The sequence below is a fragment of the Perna viridis genome, chromosome 2 (genome assembly GCF_037379345.1).
Source record: "Perna viridis isolate PV_CMFRI_1.1 ecotype Kerala chromosome 2, ASM3737934v1, whole genome shotgun sequence".
Taxonomy (NCBI): domain Eukaryota; kingdom Metazoa; phylum Mollusca; class Bivalvia; order Mytilida; family Mytilidae; genus Perna; species Perna viridis.
The window spans coordinates 51,598,693-51,619,460 of record NC_142446.1 but is presented as its reverse complement, the minus strand read 5'-3'; the positions used below and the strand labels follow the sequence as shown (position 1 = coordinate 51,619,460).

The 20,768-nt window shown below is 33.8% G+C and overlaps 1 protein-coding gene across 1 annotated transcript; it reads left to right on the top strand.

Moving 5' to 3' along the window:
• Positions 1-3,274: 3,274 nt before the first annotated feature.
• Positions 3,275-18,370, top strand: LOC148625692 (uncharacterized). Its single transcript, XM_088569385.1, has 4 exons — positions 3,275-3,426; positions 14,675-14,833; positions 17,483-17,596; positions 18,038-18,370. The coding sequence occupies exons 1-4, from the start codon at positions 3,371-3,373 to the stop codon at positions 18,228-18,230; spliced, it is 522 nt and encodes a 173-aa protein (XP_088425511.1). The 5' UTR covers positions 3,275-3,370; the 3' UTR covers positions 18,231-18,370.
• The last annotated feature ends 2,398 nt before the right edge of the window (positions 18,371-20,768 follow it).

Genomic DNA, 20,768 nt, shown 5'->3' with positions numbered 1-20,768 from the left:
CTGTCCAGCAGAACTTTAAAAAGTACAATATAAAAGATGAAACAGGTAAGAGGGGCTGTACAACAGAACCTTAAATGGTACAATATGAAAAAATAAAACAGGTAAGAGGGGCTGTCAAACAGAACCTTACATGGTACAATGTGACAGTAAAAGTACTAAGTATAAAAGAATTTATTTTAAAAGTTGCTTCAAATATGGTTCATTGTTTAGTAATAGGTTTTTGTGGTTACTATATTTTGCATTTTTCAAAGGTTCAAATTAGCTCTTGGTCGAGGTCGGAGGTCCTGGACCTTCATTTTCTGATGCAACTACAATACTTAGGTTAAATCTTATTGAGAGTCTTTCACTTTCTTACAGAGGACTTTTCATAGAGAAGAAAAAAAAATCCAGGGCCTTTCACTCTTGAAAGTAAATCTGAACCCCTGCTTTTGCATTCAAAATCAAGCAATTGATCAAAGAAGAAAATATAACTCAGGGGAATATGTGAGATAAAGATACTGAAACATTTATTATAAAAACTAATATACCTGTACACATAGTCCTCACACTTATATATTCAGAAATTCTCATGCTGTTTTTTTCTCACTAGAAGCTCTCTATTTGCACTTTATCTTTATTTTCATTCTGCCTCTCTCCATTCTAACAATTCAAATCAAGATTTCACTATCTTCCCAAAGTAAAGAGTTCAAGAATTTTTGTTGTTATTTCTTAAGTGTACAAAGGTAGATAACTCTAACTTGTCAGTCAGAATGTCATGAAATTTGATGAACAAAATTCAAATTTATATGTCATTTATTTTCATACTTTCATACTCACAGACAAAAATCTAATTTAAGATCCAATTATTTGATTTTTTCATATCCCAGTTAAATGTGACTGTGCAAATACAAAAAAAAATAAATCACTCAAGAAATGGTTATTTTCAATTGAAATGTCAATGCTTGCTTTTGTTTCAAAATAGATACAACATAAAATTCAGTGTGTAATAATCTATCTACTTGGAAACTATTAACTGAAATGTCAAATGCAATGAACAGTAGTTGCTAATCAGGTCATTTTCATTAGACTAAATTTCAATTAAATAGTACTGTCAATTAGGAATATAATGTTTTACCAGGTAATTGCACTACAGGAAATGTATGTAGAAGTAATGTAAAATAATAAATTGAAAATCCTTTTAACCAAAGATTTCTTAAAGTAGATTTTTTTTAAATAAAAAAAACTCTTGTTTCAATGATTGGTTGAAAAGTAAAAATTGACTTAAAAGGTTTAATATATATCTGTATATTTTTTATATAACTGTAAAGAGGGAGTAAACTACCTTGAAATAATTTGGACAAAATCCAAGGTAATTAATCAAAATAACCTAATATAAAATATTTTCTCAAATGAAATATCTTGTGGCATAAATTCAACACTTAAAAAAAAAAACTTGTTTATAATGATTTTATATCATTTCCATTTCATTATGAGGTATTGAAATCCATGCTGAAATTAAGGCACAGATTTGAAAACCTTTCAAACCAATCAAGTTTCCACTTATGTACTTCTCTGTCTAAGAATCGGGCAATATATATATAAGGTGTGGCATATGAAAGAAAAAAAACAAAGGTTTTATTGCAATAACCAATTAACTATACCTGATAACCACCAGAAATAACCATCCAAGTGTTCGGAAAATTTGCCTTTTTAAGATATTGATAGGTCAAATTTAGCTGAAATGTATTACAGAAAAATGGCACGAAAATTTCCCCACACTCTTTCCCTTATATAAGCAGTAAAAAAATATCTACATTACAGATGCTTCAGGATAAACTTAAATAGCTTCTTGGTTGTTTTCTAGATGTACTGAATATATTGTATGCAAAAATGACTAAATTGGGGAAATTGACATGCCACCCATTGCCTGATTCTTTCACAGTATGGTACTTAAATAATTAGAGTATATCATGAGTTTTTGGCATCAATAGACTTTAGTTAATTTATTCCATCAAAACATAAATTTTAGGAACATTATACACTTTTTCATTTTCTATTGTGTTCTGGCCAATGAAAGTTATGTGAGCACAATCCTGTTCCACTTTTTTTAATAACAATCATTTGCAAAATACAAAAATACCACTCACGAATATCAGTATTGAAAATTTCACAGTACATGTGTTTCAAGGAGTTTCCTCTCACCAGCAGCATTAAATATCAGAAAAAAATAAAATATATGCAATAAGTATTCATGCAACAACAATTAAGGCACTGAACATTTTTATACAGAGGGGGAAGGGGCTCTCGGATAATTAAAAAATTAATAATAATAAATTATGCCCTAGCATGAAAAAAAATCTAACACATCAAATCCCAGGCCACCCCTCGAGAAGAAAATAGTCTGCCTAAAATGAAATATGAAGCAAAAGTTCTATAATGAATGAAACCTCAATGTTTTAAAAATTAACATGGCTTTTCAATTTTGTAAAACTGCACAATTTGGTAAATAATATTTTATATACATGTAAACAGGTCAAATAAGTCTGACATAAATGGCCTGGGCTGGTGAATAACCTCAGAAACCTTTGATCCACCAGTAAATTGTTTCTAAATACAATATTGAGGTTCAATATTTTTCTGATTAATACATTAATTTCATATTATCCTTTTTACAATAGACAGTAGCTGTTAAAATATGTAGCTCTGAAGGTTGCTCTTTTTATAATTAGATTTTTTAGTTGTTGCAAACATCCAAATTTAAGAGAAACATTCAGAGCAACATATTTGCAGCTTAAATTAGACATGTACAAGGTGTATTAACGCCAACTCCTAAACTTAAAAGTAAAAAAAAATAATAAAATATTACAGGTTTCTCTTGCATATAATGGTCAATTCATGTTTAATATTTGGTAGTAAACATATATTTATTGTACAAATTTCTTATCTTGTAAAAACTCATGCATTTACAGAGCCCATAGAGCCCATAATGAAAATACTCATTCAGTAAGTTCAGGGACTTTATTATAGTTTGTATTACAGTTCTAAAAACTCATTTCAAGCATTTTTTTTCATTTTTTTCTAGCACATTTGGGAAAATTCAGTAAAACAATCAAATACTTTCAATAAATTTTATATTTTCTGACTGCTTTGAATAAAAGCGAGATACACCTAGTGTTATCACATTACCTAGAATTTAATTAGTAGATTTTTGCTCAATCAGGTAGGAATACATGTCAAGTTCCTGGTGATCTGATTTCAGCTGTCACCGGATTCGAACATCCAATGAAACAGTTATACGGTCATCACGTGTTTCCCAAGCGCGAAGCCCAAAACAACAACTTCGTAACGTTGATCATCTTTTATCGATTGATCGAATACTTTTGTTTAGAATATGGATAGAAGAACTTCTTCTGCATTAGAAAACATCCAGAATACATATGAGCAAAGGTATATTTTGGTAACACCATCAAATTTTAATGAATTCAATGTTGTTTATAGTCAATATCTCAATGTGCCTCGTTCTTGCCATCGGTTTTGTTCCGTCATAACGGCAAAAACGGGTTATCCCTCCGTTCTCGACCGTTTTTTGGACCTGAAAGTCTGAAATCTGGTTGAATTGGAAAACTTAAGAGATGCCGCTTGTGTTGTGACTATTTGAAGAACAAACTTAGGGTCGCACCCCCTTTCTTGAAGATCAGCATAAAATTGTGTCTAATTATTCAGTGCTTCCTTTGCCACTAACTATACAGGTCAATTTTGTAAAGTAGTCAAGGTCCATTAGAACCTGTTCACCTCATTATTTTTTTCATTTTGTAACTGGTTGATCAAAATATATAACAGGACTGTCATCAAGAAGGTTTTTTAGATGCCAAATTAGTGTGTGAGATTTGGCTGAAAAGATTGAAAGATCAAAGGAAATACTGCCAAATCAGCTTCAAATTGTGTGTCTCTCATTCAGAAAGTAAGATTTAGCACAAATTTATTTATTTCCAGGTTTATTTTTAGTTGGGCCAATTAAATTAAATTAGTTGATACACTACACTCAACAACTTTTGTTTCTCTAACACTCAAGTAGGAGTTTTAAATCAGTGTTAATTGGTGAAACACCACGTCAGTCAGACTTTTTCATGATAAAATGTGAGTGTTACACCCAGCAATCTGGAACATCGTATATTCTGGTTGTTAATTGTGTATGGAGAATCACTGACCTGGGTGTGAAATTCACCCAACATGGTGAAGTTAATTTCATTGATGTCCGACAACGTGGACGTTAGTCATGTTAGTACCCGAGATCCCAGGTCACTGACCTCCAAAATTCATTGGAGACCCCTAACAATCACATCTGAGGAGTCCAAGGAACTTGTGAAAATTCTTAATCTAATCGCCGAAATCTATACTAGTAACACGAGTCAATTAATTCAAGCAGTCGGCACCACAAAACAGCGGTTGAGACGATTAGCATGTGGTATTAACAATTGACAAATATAATGTGAAAATCTTTAAAAGACATTTATCATTGATACTTACTTCGTAACTGTTCGGTATTGAGTTATAATTATTGCAGTCCATTTGATAACCAGACACACAATGGAGACATTGAAAACAATGTGTTCATTTGCATGTAAATTTCTATAAAAAAGACAACTATATATGTGCGATGTTTGTCCTGGGATTATTTTTATACAGGAGTTAACATCAGTCAGCGTCAATGAAAGTTCGAAATCATTTAACAAATTTTATCTTCAAAATAAAGATATATGTAGGTTGTATTTGAAACGTACATTAAATAAGAAATGTCTCTGAGTTAACTTGCAGCATTTTAGCAGTAGAAAACTACCGGCTGAGGTCGCTGTCTCATCCTCGTTTGGACAATGTATTGTTATTTATAATTTTACTGACAATGTTCGCAGTCCTGATTAAGGGCTTTACAGTTTTTGTGTACACATTTTATGGATGTCTTGGTACTTGTAATTAGTTTCTTTTATTTCTGGAAAAGCTGTTCAATTATTAAAACTATCAGAAAAGATCTAAAAGCGTCACCAGACTGTTTTTACAAGTCCATCACTCGAATCAGATTACAACAATCAATATTTTCGAAGCGTTTTATTTATAATTATCAATAGTAATTATAAATTTAAAAGTGCAAAATTGAAATATCAAAAGATTGCATTATTACTTGATAAAAGGACGAAGTAATATTTCTATATCTCCCACTTATTAGATGTAGCTGTAAATAAAAAATAACACATCAACAAATGATTATCATGTACAAAATAAAAAAAAATAGATAATGCCGAATTTTTAATGACATGACTAATTTTTTATCTTAACTGGAGTGCTTCGAATTACCACAGAAACAGAATATACATTGTATCTTACAATGAATTCCCCATTATGCTTCATTGAATTTTACGACTATTACAATATACAAACTGTCAGTGTTGACTAGGTGGAATTTGGGTGGTGAACACTCAATATGTCGGTGTAACACTTTGTTTCATGCAGGTCAGACTTGAGTGTTAGAGAAACAAATGTCCCTGAGTGTAGTGTAGATTTTCACCCCCACACACCCTGATTTTTCTTCTTTTTTTTTTTTTTTTGGTCAAATTTATGATTTGGGGATTTTTTTGTGTGGAAGTGTCCGATGTGGTACAGTTTCAAAGTGTTTATTACACATCCTTGTAACTAAAATGGTGTTTTAAAAAGAGGATGGTACATGTAGGACCATAAAACATGGTTAAATATCAATATGTACGGAAAAAAGATTTCTCTATGTATGTTATAGGTGTTTAATGGTTTAAAATGACAATTCCGTCTGCATCTTGTGATTGTAGACAAGTCTAAGGACAAAAAAATAAAATCCTTTCACCCACCCCACTTTTTTTGGACCCCTGGATGAAAATCTACATGCAGCTATATTTGTATTAAATTTTGTTGGCCTTAAGTAAGAATATGCTGAATCAGTACAAATAATGATGATGTTTTGGAAGGCTATTTTTTATTTTGCTTGGTAGCCTCCCTAAATGTCCGATTATAAAATGCCTAAGTGAACCTCATGTTTTTATGGACTTTTGTCATATATGCTCAGAGTTAAAAAGCTTTCAAGATGCAAATGGATGAGATTTGGCAAAAGTTTGAAAGTTCAAAGGGGAAAAAAACATACAATGTACATGTACAGTGTTCTAGGATTCACCTTTCCTGTCACCCGAGACAAGTGAAATTTGGGTGAGGGAAAGTTACTTCTTAACTGCTTCTTTCCTTCGGGAAGTAGGAATTTAAGAATTTTTCATATGACATTGTAAGCTTCAAAAGCAGATTTTGATAAATGGAAAGCAATTTTCATATGGAACTTTCCTTTGGAAAGTTAGAATTTTCAAAATTCCTAGAATACTGATGTAGATTGCAGAATCAGCATTAAAATGTGTGAGTCTCGGGTGGAACTTTTTGTGGTATCTGGAGCAGAGTGATTACGCAGTGGAAGCGATTTTACGATTGTTTGTTCAATTATGTAATTGGGAAGCTAGACGACGAGCACTATAACTTTTGTCTACGACAATGATTTCGATTAAAAACGATCTTTCTAATCCTACGTTTATTTACATAATATATACATTCACATATTTGAATACAATGTTTACCGATCGAACTCTGATTTCTAACTGACCATAATTATGTGCCGAATCTGAACAAATAAACCCAATTAACCTAAATGTAACTCCCCAAATTACCAATTTGAACTTTTACCTTCTCATTGTCTGTCTGATACAGATCATTAAATATGTTAAACAGCTGACCGCTATCAAAATAATTAATTAGTTCCAAGTACTGGATGACCAGACAAACAACGACTATCTTATCTTAACTAGATCAAGGTTACAATTCGATTTCTATGTAAAATTATCAATGAAAATTAAAAGTGAAAAGAAATAAAACTAGCTAAAAAAACGTTATCTAAAAACATATGAAAATTGAAGTCAAAAAACATAATTGTCTTCTAAACATTCTCCCCTTCTTGATTGAGCATAGCCAATCAACAACAACAAAAAAAATAAAAAAATAAAACGAAATAAATGAAAATATTCGATAGTCTATAATTCATAACTATAGCGATAGTCCATGTAAACGGAGAAAATTAAAGTCACTGCTTCTTGATAGTTATTGCACGTTAAATTTAAGTCAATTAACTTCCAACGGGCACAGTTTGGTAATTGGTCGTACTAAAACAGTTTGTCCAAGTCTAATTTTGGCGACTCGAACATGATTGTCCTTTCCTAAGTACACCTCGATGATTCTGCCTAACGGCCAATGTCCTCGTGGAAGATTGGGATTCATTATAAGCACAATGTCATTGGGTTTCAAGTCCTTTTCAGTTTCAGTCCATTTATGTCTTCTATTTAGTCCTGGTAGCCACTCTTTAATCCATCTTTGCCAGAAATGTCTAATTCCTGGATTCGACGCCATCGTTTACGTGGGTTAAAGTCAGTTGTATCAACGGTCTCTGGTGCAAACGCTCCTCCGATTTGTCCATGTAGGAAATAGTTAGGCGTTAACGGTAAGTCATCTCTGGAATCTGCCGACTGGTATGTAAGCGGACGCGAATTAATGACTGCTTCGGCACCAATAAATGCAGTTAACAACTCTTCGTCAGTAATGTCCGCATTTCCTAATATGGAATAAATTGCTTTCTTTGCGGCTTTTATCATCGTTTCATGTACGCCTCCAAAGTGAGGCGCGAGAGGAGGATTGAAATGCCACTTCACACCTCTATTCGACGTATTGTCACATATTTTGTCTTTATCTAATAGTGAAACCAGTTCCTGTAATTCCTTGTTTGCACCGATAAAGTTTGTTCCATTGTCCGAAACAACTTCTTGTGGCATTCCACGTCTACTGGCCATTCTATAAAACGCATTAAGAAAAGAGTCAGTATCTAGTCCAAAAGCAACTTCCAAGTGCACGGCTCTCGATGCCAAGCACGTAAATAAACACAAATATCTCTTTTCACGTCTCTTTCCTCGACCCTGCACTGTTATAAATGGACCACCATAGTCCACTGCGATACGCGCAAATGCATGTAATGGCGTTCTGAAACGAATGTCCGGTAAAGGAGCCATTACTTGCTCTGCTGTTTTTGCCTTTCTCTTACGACACGTATAACACTCATTTTCACACTCGCGTATTTCCTCTCTGGCGGATATAATCCAATATTTAGATGACATCATGGATAATGTTTGATTTGTCCCGCACACATGTCTACCTTTGTCGTGGTAGTATTTCACGATTAGTCTTGTCACGCGATTTTTCCTCGGAAGTATTATAGGATACCTAGTGTCATACGGCAAGAAATCTGCATGTTCAAGACGCCCGTCACATCTAAGTAGTCCATATTCATCGATTTTCGGTTTTAAACTTAGAAGTTTACTGCCCGACGGTAACTGTTTTTCTTTCATAATTGAATTATAATCCTCTAGAAATTCACACCTCTGCGCGTCGCGCACGATTTGAGTCTCTGCCTCTTCGATTTCATCTACACTAAGTCCACCTTTTCTATGCAAGTCACGCGTAAGTCTACAATTTTCAACGAATCTGTTAACCCATGAACAAACACGAACGAGTCTCAACCAGCTCGAATAATGTTCTGGATTTAAACGCCAATCCTTCTCCGATACAGACACAATTTTCATTGTAAATATTTCACTGTCCTTGGCAGTCTCTAATTTAGCACCCGATTTAGCGCTTTTAACTTCTTTTTCGCACGATAGTCCTTTGTTAATACGACATTCAGGCCAGTCACATTCTTGTTTTGATAGAAAGTCTGGACCTTCCCACCATATAATGTCCGATTTCAGCTGAATAACAGTCCTGCCTCTCGATACCAGATCCGCGGGGTTTTCTTTCGTTGGTACGTAGCGCCACTGTGTTGGACTCGAAGCCCTGTGTATCTCTCCAATGCGGTTCGCGACAAACGGCTTGAAGTCTCTGCTTCGACCACGTATCCACCATAAAACATCCATAGAATCTGACCAAAACACAAGTTGTTCCGTCGGTATTCTAAGCGGCTCCGCAATGGAAAGTGCAAGTTTTAATCCTAAAACAGCAGCCATCAACTCTAATCTCGGAATACTAACTGCAATAATTGGTGCAACTTTCGATTTCGATGCAATAATCCTTGTCGAAATTAATCCACTCTTATACTCGATTCTCATATACGAAACGGCACCATATCCTTCTTCAGACGAATCAACGAATGTATGAATATTAGTATGAATAATTTCCTCATTTTGATCCACAACTTGTAAACACCTTTGAACTTTGATTTGATTCAAATCATTTAGCTCTTTAAACCAAGATTTTGCTTTACATATTAAATTTTCGTCTAGTAAATTATCCCAATTATATCCAGTTAACCACATTTCTTGAAGCAACATTTTAGCTCTCACTATATACGGCGAAATAAATCCAAGAGGATCGAATAACATAGCTACTTTTCTAAAGAAATTTCGCTTTGTGTACACAAAGTCCTCGCCTGGAGGATTCGCTTTGAATGTGAATAAATCTACATTCGCTTTCCACATAATTCCCAAGGTTTTCACAGTAGGCAAACTGCCATCATCAAGATTAACTTCGGACGCGCGATCTTCCTTAGGAATAAAATCTAACACTGCCTCTGAATTTGATAACCATTTGCGTGCGTACATTCCAGCTTTCCACCATAAATCCGACAATTGATTATACAATAATATTCCCTCATGTTCATTCATTACTGAATCCATGCTATCATCCATGTAAGTCGAATGAAGTACTGTTTCCGCAGCTCGCGGATGCGACGCTTTCATGCACTCGGCATGCTTCTGCACAACATATTGGGCCTGAAATGGCGAAGAATTAACTCCGAAGACAACACTATTGAATTCATATTCATCCGGTTCTAAATTTAATTCCATTGAGCGCCACAAAAATCTGTGAAATGGCCTATCAACCGGAGCTATATTTATCCTCAGATACATTTCAGCAATATCACAAACTAACGCAACTGGATTCTTTCTAAATCGCAATAGAACATCAAATAAATCCCTCTGTAATTTTGGACCTTGATGAATGACACTATTTAACGATGCATTTTCACACTTTGCAGACGCGTCGAATACGATCCTTGTCTTTGTAGTTTCCTTGTCTGGTGTTACAACTGGAAAGTGCGGTAAATACCATTTTCCCGATTTCGGCACCTCTTCTTCAGCTGGCACTTTACGGACGTAACCTTTGTCAAGATACTTTTCAATAGTTTTAACGTAATCGTTCTTCACAGTCGCATCCTTAATTAACCTCTTCTCAGTATTCTCAAGTCTGCGATAAGCCATATTATAATTGTCCGGTAAATTAGCAGGGTCACTCTTCCAAGGCAAGGCTACTTCATAGCGACCATCTTTGAAACACATTGATTGTTCAACGATTTTGACAGCTTGTTTCTCTTCGGCACTTAACATCTCATTCTTATCGATAGGTTTGACGTGTTCAATGTCCCAGAATTTCTTTAACAATAAATCGTATTCATTTGATTCATTGATACTTCCGACGAAGTATGTGTAATTGTAATGTGTCAGATTGCCATCAGTGTCTGGATTCCCAATACAAGTCCATCCAAGGGGAGTTAATCTTGCTATCGGCTCGCCTGGTTTACCACGAATATCCTTGTACGAATAATGTAAATCGGCATAATCCAAACCAATTAACATATCAACTTTAGGCTTCGAACCTATGTCCGGAAACTGTATGCCTTTCAAATGTTCCCACTTAGAACTGTGCTGTCGCCAATCTATATGTTTCATATTCCCGGTCACCTTGTTTGTCGTGAAAGCTACGATTCGATTTCTTGTTCTGCCATTCACACTTTCAATTTCGAACTCAACTGGCATTGTTTCAAACGATTCACATTCATCATTTAAAACATTTACTGTCATAGTTTGTAACTGTCCATGGAGACCTAACTCTGCGGCTACATCCGAATTAATATAAGTCTTTGTACTAGCATCATCGAGTAGTGCGTTCACTTTCAACTTTCGATTACCACTTCTGACAATTACTGGTACAGTTCTTAAAATTACATTATTTACCTTTTCTCGGTCTTTAGCGATCATCGTTCTGTTTTGACGCTCCCCTTCAGTGTTCGGCTCTGTAACACTTTTGAATATTTCTGAATGTCTGTGCACATTGTTACTGTCCACTCGCCTGCGTTGATTAAAATTGTTAATCCTTTCATAATGTAACATTCTATTATGAAGCTCCCTACAACCATCGATTCCACACCTTCTACTTCTTGGACACCTTTGTCCGAGGTGATTATCTCCTAAACAACGATAGCAAAGTTTATGCTCCTTTGCAACATTCCACCTTTTTTGCAAATCCATTCTTTTGAACATTTCGCAATTCCACACACCATGCGGTTCATTACATACTTTACATGGTCGTCTACGAGCATTTCTATTTGTGTTTTCAGTGTTACTGACGAAAGTTCTGTTTGTACCCGGTCTGGGACGCCTGACGTCATTGTTGTTCAAGTTGTCTAATCCTCGGACTGTTTCGCTCGCGATAGTTTGGAATTCCGCTTCCTGAATTATCCACTCCCTTAACGATTCGACTGATTCCGGTCTCCGTTTCTCGAATACCCATCTATGGTACTGCGCAAGCATAGACTCGGGTAACTTTTGCTGTAATTTATTGTATAACGATCCATTACCAAGTTCTTCACTACGACCGGCATCCCTTAGATTCACAACAGTTACGTCAATTAAATCTGCGAATTTGTCAATGTCTCTTGAATTTCCCACTCGAATTGGTTTGAAAGTTTCTAACTCTTCTATATAACGTGCGATCTGTCGTCGTTTACCTCCATATTTACGCTCCAATCTGTCTTTTGCAGCCACGTACGCTGATTCCGAATATCCAAGATTTTCAACCACTTTTAATGCTTCTCCCGATAAGTATTGTCTTAACTGTAAAAGTTTATATTCAGGTGTAGCCGGCGCTTTGTCCACACACGACATGAAGGCGGCCCTCCATGCTTCATAACTTCGTTTGTCACCCGAAAATATTGGAATCGCAATTCATTTCAACTGCTTCCACATGTCATTTCCGATTTCGATACGATTGTCACTTTGAACTTCAACTGGTATGTCACGATTAATCCGATCTGCTAATTGTCCAATGTCATCTTTAATTTCACGTCTATCGCCACTATCGTCGGTAACTGGAACATCTTGTCTATCTATTTCTTCTCTATAGTTCGATGCACGCGATGAAACACTAGAACCGTCTTTTGTACTTATCAAAAAGTTTTGACATTCATTTATCGCTTCAGAAAATTCTGATTCCATTTGTTCTAGTTCATTAGCTGTTTTCCGTACATTTAATATTTCGTTTCTCTTCTTATATTCGTCATATAATAATTCCATAATGTTCATAGCATTTTCTTCTGCATCTGTAAGTTTTTGTCTTATTTCTCTTATGATATCACGATCTGGAATTTCGCCCGGTTCATCGATTAACTGGAGAAGGTTATGTCTCAATTTTGTGAAAGCCGATTTAGCTTTTGCCTTGTCCTTTTTAATATCCTCGATTTTTTCGTTTTGTTGTTCGATCATTGTCTCTTCCATTTTTTCGTTTCTAAGATCTAGCTCCCAATTGCTCATTTTCGATAAACGATCACTAAATGTCAATATTAATTCCGATTATGAATTATAATTTCGATACGATTTCGATAAGTCCGTTTTGTCCATATTAACCACGCTCTGCTACCAGAAAATGGAGCAGAGTGATTACGCAGTGGAAGCGATTTTACGATTGTTTGTTCAATTATGTAATTGGGAAGCTAGACGACGAGCACTATAACTTTTGTCTACGACAATGATTTCGATTAAAAACGATCTTTCTAATCCTACGTTTATTTACATAATATATACATTCACATATTTGAATACAATGTTTACCGATCGAACTCTGATTTCTAACTGACCATAATTATGTGCCGAATCTGAACAAATAAACCCAATTAACCTAAATGTAACTCCCCAAATTACCAATTTGAACTTTTACCTTCTCATTGTCTGTCTGATACAGATCATTAAATATGTTAAACAGCTGACCGCTATCAAAATAATTAATTAGTTCCAAGTACTGGATGACCAGACAAACAACGACTATCTTATCTTAACTAGATCAAGGTTACAATTCGATTTCTATGTAAAATTATCAATGAAAATTAAAAGTGAAAAGAAATAAAACTAGCTAAAAAAACGTTATCTAAAAACATATGAAAATTGAAGTCAAAAAACATAATTGTCTTCTAAACAGTATCCTTTTAAACCTTAAAAAAAATTTTGACCCAAAAGATTATAAAAGAATAATCAGTATTCATACTTTTTATATACAACATGTAAATCTCATATATTTGTACATAGGCCAACATCAATACAATGTACTTATGCATGCTTTGAAGCAAGTACATGTATTTTTCGCAACAACTGGATTATTTTCCTAATTTAGAGGAAAAAAATGACTCCAACTGGTAAGGCCAAGAACAAATACACTGCAGAATTATGATGGTGTCCATATACAATGTAAGACCCAGGCAGTGGAGTTGCACATGCTAATTTTGTTTCCTAACATTTTTAATTCATTTGAGATTAACTCGTGTTTCATAAAAAAAAAAGGAATGTTGGTTTTTAATTTACTGAATTAGCTGAATAAGAATGAAAGACATGTACATTACATAGAAAGCAATACAAACTTTTAAAATATATAAAGGGATGTACATGTACAGACTAACATCTTGATCTGTACATAATTTATGTGATTTGTTTGAGAACTTTGAAAGCATACATGTTTTTTCAGAGTCCTCTTGATACAGAAAAATCCCTTTTTTCCATGATATCACAATCAGCATGCCCTCTAGTTTTAGTTAATTTGGGTGTTCATGCACCCCCTGACCTTTCAGTTTTGGGGTACAGAGGGTCTTTAACAGGTTCGAATACGTTTTTTTCAGTTATGGAGATGTTGTAATGCAAAAGTACACAGTAGAGTAGATGCATAAAATTTTAATATGTAACATATATTGTTTGGAAATGTTTTTCTGCACATATTGGTTTATGCTTACTACAGATTTGATGCATGATAGAAGTTCTATTAAAAACGACTTCAGCAATCCAAAACAGATAGAAAGCGGACAATGAAATTACCAGACAAAAATGATGATACTCAGACTAATATTTCACTTTTGATGTAATCTTATATTAGTCTTGAATATTGACTATTGTTCCAGAAGACCAGAAACTCAAAGTAAAAATACAAGTAGAATATTGTTAATGTACATTTGTACATGCATAAAAGTTTTAACTTGTGATATTGCACATTGTATGTACATGCTTATTATTGTACATGAAAAACATATTGCAGTACGTGAATGGGCATGCTGACAGAGTTTAACAGTTCAGTGGAACAACAAAAAATGGTGGGATAAAATTTACTGTGTGCTAGCCATATTATAGGAGTTTAAATAAACAGTCAGTTGAACAATGAAATATTTTTTTAAATTATGGGAAAAATCATGCAATTTAGCTCCCACAGTTAAAATTTCTAAGTAAACAAATTAAATTCATGTTATTTTTTGGTTATTAAAATCAGTTAGATTTTATTTTTACAGATTTAATTGTGGCATTTGTATGTGCCCTAAGTTAAAGATGGTATATGGAATTTGTCAACATAGAATTTGTGTAGACTGTTTGTACTGTGGTAATGTCAGAAGACCCAGTATGGAGAAATGTCCTACTTGCTTAAGGGATGATGCTTTTCCAGTGATGAGGTAAGAATTTTCATGTGGTGAAACGATCTGTCCGTGATATGTTGTATAAGAAAACATACTGCTTTTGGCTGTTTTTCTTCATCTGTTACCAATATTAGTGCATATAAGTGTCATTATTTTACAAATGTACGCTACTATCAACTAAAATTTTAATTTCTCCACTCTTCACAGTGGAGTCACTCATGTCTTCCACTGTGACTCCACCAAAGTAAAAACCAGGATAAAATTGCCAAATTTCAATAGATTTCAATATTTTGTTCTACTAGAACCATAAAATATCTTGGCATAAAGACAGGAGAAGTTAATTACAGACAATTTTGGAAACGGTGACTCCACTGTGGAGAGTGGAGAAATTAAAATTTGTGTTGACAGTAGTGTATATATCCCCTGTGTGCAAAGTGCTTTTTATCTCACCTGTGGGGCATCTGTTCAAACTTTTTTGAATTTTATATTGACATCAATTAATTTTTAGATAAATAAAACTTGACCGTCTGTGTTAACCAAGGAGATCACTCGAAAGCTCTCTGAAATTTTTTTTTTTCAACTTGAGATGTGTCCCTTCATCAGGTAACTGGAAATTGGTATGCCGCTTTTGTCAGGCATCAGCTTCCTGTATACTGAACATCTTAAAATTTTATAGGGATTGCTCCTTATCGGCTTATTGACACATTTGATTTTTTTGTGTGTAATAAATCTTATTGTACGAATTTGCGTTATGTTGACCCAGGGTTCTCCCCAGGATTTTCAGATAGTGCTGTATTCAGTGCATGTGACACAACATAATATATCCTGTGTCGAAACGTGCCACTTTGTATTTAATTTATTGTATAAAGATTGATCAGTGTATTAAAAATGTACATTTGTACATTGCTGTTTATGTTTACATGAATTATTTGTACGTAAATATTTTACCTTTTTTATTCTTTTGCAGTAATTATAACTTTAATACCATTTTTTATTTTTCCTTTTTAAATTAACAGAAAAAATTAAGATATTCTATCAAATTATGATAAGTAATTCTTCATAAATATTTCCTCTAATTCATACACACCCAGTGTGCTTCAAATTTTTGCTGACAGCAGACCCTTGGAAATTACAATTTTTCATTTGTTTTTGGGGCTTCAATGGCTCATTTGAATGTGATATTCATTTGATTAAGAGCAATCTCTATGAAGCTCTTTTTCTAGTCTTAGTAACTTTCAATGTATCTATATATTATCTAATCAAGTACATGTAAAAGACTACTCTGGTCGTAATATTCATGTCTCCGAAAATTTTCAGGAAGTAGTGTGGAGTTGACCCAGTTATACTAGGAAAAAACATAAATCTTATTCTTGTTATTTAAAGTTGGCACACTAGTTGTTTTGTTTTGTTTTTAAATATTATGTAGTTTATTCATGACAAAAACCCCATTTCATGATTTCAAAAAAAAAAAAAAAAAAAAAATTCCCCACACCTGTACTATTTTTAGACTTAACAATCTATTTCTTAACTAATTTTCCTGCCAAAAAATGTGCTCTTGATACAAAACATGGCAATGTAAACAAAAGACGGCCATTTCCTTTTTCTTTTCAAAGTGTTTTGGAAGTATCTGATGGAATGAATATTGTTTGGGAATTTAATATGTTTCTTTATAAGGTAAATCAGCTTCTTAATGTTGAAAACATCATGTGATTGTGCAATTTTTCAACTTTGCATTTATAAATAGCCACATGCTTTTGGCCAGGGATGAGTGAATTTTTACCATAGTCAGTTTGGTTCAGTATCAGATATTAATATTTGATTGACACCTTCATTAAAATTAATTTGTGGCCAGGTGTGATTACTACTAAAGAATCTTGTTGGCAATGTCATAGGATAGGCTTCAGACACCTGTGTGGTCACGCGGTGATCAACTGACCATAGCATGTTAACTGCTAATTACCTTCTAGGATGCCATAAATGATCTCAGGGCACACACGTTTCCTGTCGTAATTGATTTTTAATCTTCAAGTTTAAATTTATAGCGCAGCCCTGGTAGCAAGATACATTATAGCACAGTACCGATCTCGATAGCACTGTAAAGCACAGCACTTTAAGGAAGGCCTGGGGAGAACACTGTTTTGACCTCTCATTATTGGATAAAACCATTGGTCCAAATAACTGAAGCAGCAATGTGCAAATGAGAATGGTAGATATACTTGTACATGTACATGTACATAGAAAATCCATTGTCCAATGAGAATGATGAGACTGATATAGCACTACCTATAAAATGATGCACGCTATATGTTCAATTTCAAACAATTAGAGCTGAATGTCGTGACAAAGATTGTTCAATCATGCCATTGGCCGGTGTGTACATTTGACCTGGACACCAAGACACATAGGTATTCAACACAACTTCGAAGACATATAGTTTGATACAGAGATAAATTTATTTCCCCATAATATATATACATGTAGATGAGCAAACTCATACAAAAGTGTGATAAGCTCCTGTAACCGTCTGATTATTTAGATGGGTAGATATGTTGAAGGGATTTGGCTTACTCCTCAACCTCCAACAGAATCTACTGACTGTCTAAATAACCACAGACGGTAACCTGGAAGCTTACAACTTATAATGGATCTTTACATTTGTATGTAACATGCTATCACAATTTACAGACCAGAAATTCCTGAAGACAACATTGAGAGCCAGAGAAGTCTTGGTATCAGATCATGCACCAATAAAGGCTGTACAATTGAAGTTTGGGAATGGGAATTAGAAGAACACCTTTTGTAAGTTAAATAGATGTTATCAATCAAGACTCACTGCAATTTGTGATAAACCTTTATTTCAGTTCCTATCATGCATGTGTCCTGTTCAATACTAGTACATGTACATTGACAATAAGTACATGTATGTTTAATATCACCTTGCCAGAAAAAATGTTGTTGGGATGTAGTGATGTTTCCATCCTGGATATGTCCTTTCATAACGCCTTTGGATGATTACAACTGAATTAATATTTGAAAATTTGGATTTTAAGTCACGAGGATAAACTAAATTTCCTTCCTTTTCACATTCATAGATCCAAGGTCACTGAACATTCTACCATGAAGTCATGATAGGTTTCAACCGGTTCAGTTTTTACAGTTTAATCTTTATATGAATTTGTATTATTCACCATTATATATTTGAATTACCAAATTGAAACTCTCTTTTTTTTTTTATTTCAGAACATGTCCAAACAGAATAGATTCTCCTGTTGCACCTGTTAAACGTAGGCAGTCGTACACATCAGATTTCTCTAATGACAGACAATACAAGAAAGTTTTAAGACACAGAGTAACTAGGAGTTCAAGTACAGTTAGTGACAGAACAAGATTAAGACCACGATCTTCTCTCATGAGAAATGTTCCGTTATCCTGAAGTGTTCTCTTCAATAATGATGATGATGATATTGGTGCTTACTGTGTTAATTAAGGCATTTCACAGAACGAAAGTTATCGGTTACAAAGGAAAGACTTTAGACCATTTTTATCAAGTAGTTGAATTGATGTTTTGTAATACCAAAGATGTTACTTTTGACTTTTGTGTATCATACAGGGTCTTGCCACATGTATTGTTTGTAAGAAAACTACAGGCAAGTCTGTGAGATTATGTCAAGATTTTTGTACATGTACAAAAAATCAAGAACATGTGGACTGTATTTACATGTATTGTCTTTCAAAAGATATGTTACTGTCTTTAATGTATCAAAAATAACATTTACATGTATTAAGAGTTCTTTTGTGTTGTGTGTTTTGAAAGTGGAAAAGTTAGCATATCAAAATGTACGATTTATTATCTGACAATAATCTGTATATCAATTTTTACATGTACAAATTGTACATAGTACAACCTTACTAAAATACGTAATACAAGTATATGTATTAGTAGCTGAAATACATTTAGTAATAACCTACTGTAATTCTTTCACCTTACTATCTAACCCAATCTTCCATCTTCCTTAGGCAGAACAAGTTTCTGCTTGACCTTATTTCCTAATTTCCGACTTGACAAAGTTATATTGGGCTTTGTCATTGGATCCTCAGGCTTTTGTAATCAGTGACTTAAATCTTACTTCTTTCTTCTCTTTCCCCAACATCTGATTTCTTGATGTTTAGTTCCCATGAGACTTTAAAGGTTATTATTCATTTACATGTACATGTAATGTATTATAAGACCCTGTCTTGAGCTATTTCTTACACTTTAAGTACTTCTCTGGCTAAGAATCAGGCAATATGTGTACTAGTTTTGGCATATGATTGAAAAAAAGTAGATTTTATTGCATTATTAATGTGTTTGTCAAGTTTGCCTTTTTAAGATGTTGATTCAGATAGGTTGATCTTAATAGAAATGCACTATGGAAAATTTTTCCTCACTTATTCTGTAGATAAGCAGTAAAACAATATCCATGTCACAGATACTTCAGGAAAAATTAAAGACCAAATTGAAAATAATGAATTGCCACCCATTGCCTTATTCTTACACAGAATGGTATTTTAAGATACAGTTTGCAAGTTTTTATGTTAGTTACTTATTTTTTGGTAGAATTCATAAAGAAATAGCTTTTAGGCCATACTATACAAAAATATCTAGGTTCTCAGACCACTTTTTAAGAAAAACATAGGGAAGACTGCCTTTTTTTTTTCTTTTTTCTTTTCAAATATTTTATGATAAATAATTATTATACAGTTAAGAAAATGTGCATGTGGAAAAGTAGTGTATTATATTCCATGGCATCAAAATCTTTCTAGAGAAACAATTATTAATGGCCAAGTTATAATCTTCTATACTCGGCGTCACATAAATAACATACTGTTAAAATTTGAATAAAAATATTTTCTACGACTTTATTGACACCTACCGTCGTTTAAATTGTCTTAAATGACTTGCTCATTCGTTTAGCCAAACGTCTTCTCCCTAAACATCGAATCATTAAATTCCGGTCATATTTTAATTCTCGGTGCCAATATTTACATTGTAAAAAGTCTGCCATGTTTACTGTGATCGGGTTGCTAGATGTTGTTTACGTTTAAATGGTTTGTCCAAAAACCTTAGAACCCAGAATGCATTTCGGCGTTAGTTCGGATATCTCGGATTTATTTTACGCGAACAATGTACAATACCGAGAAGTTGATCAAGCAGACGATTGTCACCAGAGTTCGACGGGAACTTACGAACTTCGTTTGTAAACAAATCGTCTCGTAGAAACCAACATGGCGGATATTAGTATGGGATTTTCCCATAAGGATTTGTTACGCATGATTAAAGCTAATAAGCGACTCATTGGTACTAACACGTCATGCATATATGCGAACTATCTTAAGATTAAATAAAAGAGAGACAACTCTAGCGGTAAGTCCTATCTAGCAAGTATAGTATGTCAAGTAACTGCATCTGCAGATTAAAAATCTCTGACTTGTATTTCCTAATCTTTACCTCTGTAATGTGTGACAGGATCATAAAAAATTAATTCAAGAATCCTTGAACTTGTGCTTGTCCCTAAACCAAGGAAATTGTTACCCACATGTATAAGTACTTTCAAAGTAAGCTGTCTGCAGGCCCTTCCATACAATAACAAGTAAATTTTAATTTTTATTTATTATTATATAGATAGTCGTGATTTATCAAATGTGCTCTTTGTTAACAATTTAGATAGTTCACATTGTGAAATGAATTTGGTACTTTTTTGGTACTTCCTCCAGCCAAATTGTCTCAACACAAATATTGATCGACTGGTTACAAAATTTAAAAATTTTGTTGGAAATAGCATTAAATTAAGGAGAAATCTATATAATAAATAGGATAATCAATTGGTTATCATGAAAAACAAAGATACATGTATGATTACCTTAAGCAAGATCAGTTGAATATTTAACTTGTGTGCAGAACAAGTTCTACACTCATTAAATATAGGTGTTC